Source organism: Nerophis lumbriciformis, linkage group LG32, assembly GCF_033978685.3.
Source record: "Nerophis lumbriciformis linkage group LG32, RoL_Nlum_v2.1, whole genome shotgun sequence".
Lineage (NCBI taxonomy): Eukaryota > Metazoa > Chordata > Actinopteri > Syngnathiformes > Syngnathidae > Nerophis > Nerophis lumbriciformis.
The window spans coordinates 28,175,774-28,181,237 of NC_084579.2; the positions used below are offsets into that span (position 1 = coordinate 28,175,774).

The 5,464-nt window shown below is 40.3% G+C and overlaps 1 protein-coding gene across 1 annotated transcript; it reads left to right on the top strand.

Moving 5' to 3' along the window:
* Window positions 1-483: 483 nt before the first annotated feature.
* On the top strand, window positions 484-1,061 carry LOC133574900 (histone H3-like). Its single transcript, XM_061927243.2, has one exon. The coding sequence runs from the start codon at window positions 484-486 to the stop codon at window positions 892-894; it is 411 nt and encodes a 136-aa protein (XP_061783227.1). The 3' UTR covers window positions 895-1,061.
* The last annotated feature ends 4,403 nt before the right edge of the window (window positions 1,062-5,464 follow it).

Here is a 5,464-nt window from a genome sequence, read left to right on the forward strand (position 1 = left end):
TATAGTCCGGGGCGGCTTATTGGTGGACAAAATTATGAAATATGTAATTCATAGAAGGTGCGGCTAATAATCCGGTGCGCCTTATAGTGCGGAAAATACGGTAATTTGATTGACTTTCTGTATTATTTATGTTTAAGATCAAATGTTTCATGTCATTACCAAGTATAGGGTGTATGAAATTGCCCAAATGTATGATTCTTTAATAAGTAAAAATAGAAGCATTTCCACACACAATAATACATTATTAAGACATAAAATAATACTTTTAAATCGAGACAGGCTGTATTGAAGCTGCATTAAAACTTACCAACGCCAGATGTCGCTGTAGAGTTGTCATTGATGATTGGCTCAATCCTCAGTCTTCTCCTCCAATAGTTGTTTAGCACCTGGGCGCGTTCTTCTCAAACCAACCAATAAGCGCTCTAGGGTCTGAATAAAAAGGCAGCTCGCGTCCGTTGAGCACATTTCTCAGCTCATATCACAATGGCGAGAACCAAGCAGACAGCACGTAAGTCCACTGGCGGCAAAGCCCCCAGGAAGCAGCTGGCCACAAAGGCCGCCCGTAAAAGCGCGCCAGCAACCGGCGGTGTGAAGAAACCTCACCGTTACAGGCCCGGCACCGTGGCTCTGAGGGAGATCCGTCGCTATCAGAAGTCCACCGAGCTGCTGATCCGCAAACTGCCCTTCCAACGTCTGGTGAGGGAAATCGCTCAAGACTTCAAAACAGACCTGCGCTTCCAGAGCTCAGCTATCATGGCGCTGCAGGAGTCCAGTGAGGCTTATTTGGTGGGTCTATTCGAGGACACCAACTTGTGCGCCATTCACGCCAAGAGAGTGACCATCATGCCCAAAGATATCCAGCTTGCCCGACGCATTCGCGGCGAGAGAGCTTAAACTAGGAAGCCTTCTTGACCCCAACGGCTCTTTTCAGAGCCACCACACTGTCAACTAAAGGACTTTCTCCAGAACATCTTACTCGAACAAAGACATAATTTTCGTGTCTAACTATATGTAATTTAACCCAGTGTCTTTCAACCACTGTGTTTTTCAACCTTTTTTGAGCCGAGGTACGTTGTTTTCATTAAAAAAAATACGGAGGCACACCAACAGCAGAAAAGGTTAAAAAAATGAAACTCCACCAGGTTGTCATGCCTCATTTTTAGTTTGTTGTTTCCTGTATGTAGTGCTTTAGTTCCTGTCTTGCGCTGTTATTTTGGTGACCCTTCCTGTTTTGTTGGTGTTCTCCTGTAGCAGTTTCATGTCTTCCTTTGAGTGCTTTTGCTTTGTTTTCGCAATCAAGACTAATGAAGTTGTGCGTACGCTATCCTTCTTTGTGGGGACATTGTTGATTCTCCTGTCATGTATGGATGTGCTTTGTAGACGCCGTCTTTGCTCCACACGCTGTAAGTTTTTGCTGTCGTCCAGCATTGTTTTTGTTGACGTTTGACTTTGTAGCCAGTTCAGTTTTACTTTTGTTTTACATAGCCATCCCTATGCTTCAGTGCCTTTTCCTAGCAGGACTTGCCTTTTGTTAATTTTTGGTTTATCCTTACATACCTTTTTACCTACACGCTGTCTCCCGCTGTGCTCTGCATATTGGGATCACGACAAACCATCCTTGACGCGTTCAGACTTCTACAAAGCAATGAACTACCTGCTGCCACCTACTGATATGGAGTATCACAAGATTACCCTGCCAAGCTCTACACAGCACAGGCACTAGACAATGTCACATTATTATGATTATTGATTTGCAAAAAATATTTTTTGGACCAATTAGGTAAAGTTGCATCATTTCCCACGGCACACCAGACAATATCTCACGGCACACTAGTGTGCCGCGGCACAGTGGTTGAAAATCACTGCACTACTGTATATAGCCTGCTGTTCTGTGGAAAATGTATGCAACTTCACCTAACACCTAACTGTTCCAAAAAATATTTATTGCAAATCTATAATTATAATCTGCAAATGTGCCGTTGCTCAGTGTCTGTGCTGTCAGTTAATTGCGTTGTAAAAGTCGGAATGTGTAGGATGAGACAAGGATGTTGTGATCCCAATATGCAGACCACAGCGGGAGGCAGCATGCAGATAAACCGGTATGTAATGTTTAAACCAAAAATGAACAAAATGGAAAGGAAAAGGCTATGGCTATGCAAAACGAAAGTAAAACTGAACAGTCTATAAAGTAAACTGAAACAGAATGCTGGACGACAGTAAAAACTTACGGAATCCACAAAGTACATCCGTACATGACAATCAACAATGTCCACACAAAGAAGGATCGCAACAACGTAAATAGCCTTGCTTGCTAACACAAAGCAAGTGCGCGGAATAGCGCTCAAAGGAGCGACGTAAGTGGCTGATCCGTTGGCGGTCCCGTCTTGTCCCCCTTGTAACGTATGTCTGCTCTTAGTGGGACTGTGCCGAAAATGTAATTTCAGTTCTTATGTGTCTTGTACATGTTAAAGAATGGACAATAATAAAGCATCTTGAATCTTGAAACCGCTACAGGAAAACACCAACAAAACAGGAAGGGCCACCAAAATAACAGTGCAGGACAAAAACTAAAGCACTACACACAGGAAAACACCAACAAACTCAAAATAAGGCACAACAACCTGGTGGAGTATCATTTACAGTTTCCTGACGGAGTTTTTTAATGAAAAAAATGTGCCTTGCCTCAAAAAAAGGTTGAAAAACACTGCCTTTTCCCCAATTTGGGTGACCGTTTACCCAAATGTGCAATGCAAGCTATGACCAGTAGATGATGCTGTTTGATCACTAACTGTACAGATGAAAGGCTGACCAACCCTATAACTACCAGAATGTATGTGCTCTAAGGCCAGCTCCACATGAACATGAAGTTTATAAAAACGCATATTTGGGGTTAAAATGATCTCCATCCACACAAGTGTAGTTTTAAAACGATCTGTCTACACACAAACGCATACACTTGCTGTCATGCACATTTTGTCCAATCAGAAGCCTGAAAAAAGCAGCAACAGCCAAGTTGGTGGCATTGCACCTCCTATTATGTTTATTTTGATAAACTCGACATACAAGGACATGTACATTATCTTTAAAACTAACCTACACAGAGCCCTGGTAAAAATGTGTATCTTTTTTTTCAGTTTTTAATGTGCAAACCTGTGCTACTGAAACCCAAAACTCATATAATTAATAATAATAATAATAATAATAATACATTTAACTTATACGGCGCCTTTCTGGGCACTCAAGGACACCGTACAAAATCAAAACAATAAAATCAAATTGGATAAAGACAATAACAACAACAAAGATAGATAAGATAAGATGATTAGGAATAGGTGTGTTTTGAGTCTTGATTTGAAGAGGGATATTGAGTCTAAATTGCAAATGTCAGAAGAATTCTAACATGTTTAGCAACATGGTGATATATTGCATGTGCAGTGAAGTGTACATTATTTTTAAAATCAACACGCAAGGAAACCCTTTTGCATGTTTAAAGTGCCTATATAAAGTACACGGACATTCTTGTGCTGCTGCAAAACTCTAGTGGAGTTATAAAGCACTTAAATGATAAATGGGTTATACTTGTATAGCGCTTTTCTACCTTCAAGGTACTCAAAGCGCTTTGACAGTATTACCACATTCACCCATTCACACACACATACACACACTGATGGCGGGAGCTACCATGCAAGGCGCTAACCAGCAGCCATCAGGAGCAAGGGGTGAAGTGTCTTGCCCAAGGACACAACGGACGTGACTAGGATGGTAGAAGGTGGGGATTGAACCCCAGTAACCAGCAACCCTCCGATTGCTGGCACGGCACTTAATCGATATAGTACATGTGCAATGAAGTGTATATTGTCTTTAACATCAGTACACACTACAACAGGCCTAGGCAATTGTTTTGACTCTGGGGCCAAATTTTGAGGAAAAAAAATGTGTCTGGGGGCCGGTATATCTGATTTTTAGGAACACTAATACAAAATCTCACAATAATGTCTGATTGAATGCTAAAAATGTTATGACAGACCGCCTTAAAAAACGGAATGGAATTTTAAATTTTTTTACTGAATGATACACCCAGAATGTACATGAAAATAAAGAATGTGGGATTTACAATATTAACTATGAACGATAACAAACTGAATATTGACAACATATGAACGTCACACCCCCTCTTGATTGACATATCTTACAATAAAGCGAAACACAACAAAAATGCAACAAACACAACACAGTGAAATATGAACGCGAAGGGTAAAAAATACCCCGCCTACAATCTGATGCATCTGATACATCACTAAGCTTCAGAACTTTGTTGTAAAAATCTCCTTCCGCGTCTGTTCCTGACACCCACATTTCAGGCTCTGGAAACACTCTGTGGAAACGCTCCCCACCCACGCTGCTTGGTGTCTCGTCTGAACTGCTGTGACTTACATTACCATAGTAACTAATTAGATGACCATAGTAACTACCGCATTTTTCGGACTATAAGTCGCAGTTTTTTTCATAGTTTGGCCGGGCTCCAGTGCGACTTATATGTTTTTTTCCCTCTTTATTATGCATTTTCTGCAGGTGCGACTTATACTCCGAAAAATACGGTAATTAGATGACCATAGTAACTAATTATATGACCATAGTACCGGTAACCAGTATATCATGCAGATTCCAACCATTGAAAGATTTAGTATAGTTGAAGACTTACGGTCATTAGAAAACATTACTGCACATCATAATGGCAGCTACATTTTCCATCTTAAACATCTAAAAAAATTATTTGGGAATGTCCGGCGGGCCAGATTGAAAAGCTTAACGGGCCGCATGTGGTCCCCAGGCCTTAATTTGCCCAGGTCTGCACTAAAAGGAGGACGCTATAACAGGTTTTTTTTAGTTGCTTGGTCGCTTTTTACACGCGTGCACGGTCGGTCGCGCCCAGGTTCATCTACAATAATGGAAGCAACACACGTAAATTAACTTTATGTTCACTTCAATCAAGGGAACTAATTAATTCTTCTTGAGTGGTCTTCCCAGTCAAAAACGGATTGCAAATGTGTCGAATTAAAACATAAAAATCACTATTGAATAGTTGTTCTTTATTATACAGAGAGGAACATATTGGTTGTATAGAATGTTAATAAAAATACTAATTTAAAAAACATTATTTAATATCATAATACATTTTTGGCTTTAGTATTTAGTATTTTTTAGTATTTAGTATTTTTAACATGCAAAGTTCTCCGTGACAACATCCAGGGTATCACCATCATTTTTAATGTTATGGTAAGGCATAAAATTATGATTATTTCCGAACTACTTTGAGTACTAATAGTTTGACGTCATGGGCCGTTGGAGTAGCCATTTTTTGATTGGCCGAATCTTTTCCCGCTTCAGCTAACCAATCATTGAGTAGCAGTCTTGCATATATAGTGTCTGTTCCCTCATTCGATAGTCATCGACGTACGTATCT

Coding starts and splice junctions, on each gene's coding strand:
- LOC133574900 (XM_061927243.2), top strand. CDS start 484: ATGGCGAGAACCAAGCAGACAGCACGTAAGTCCACTGGCGGCAAAGCC.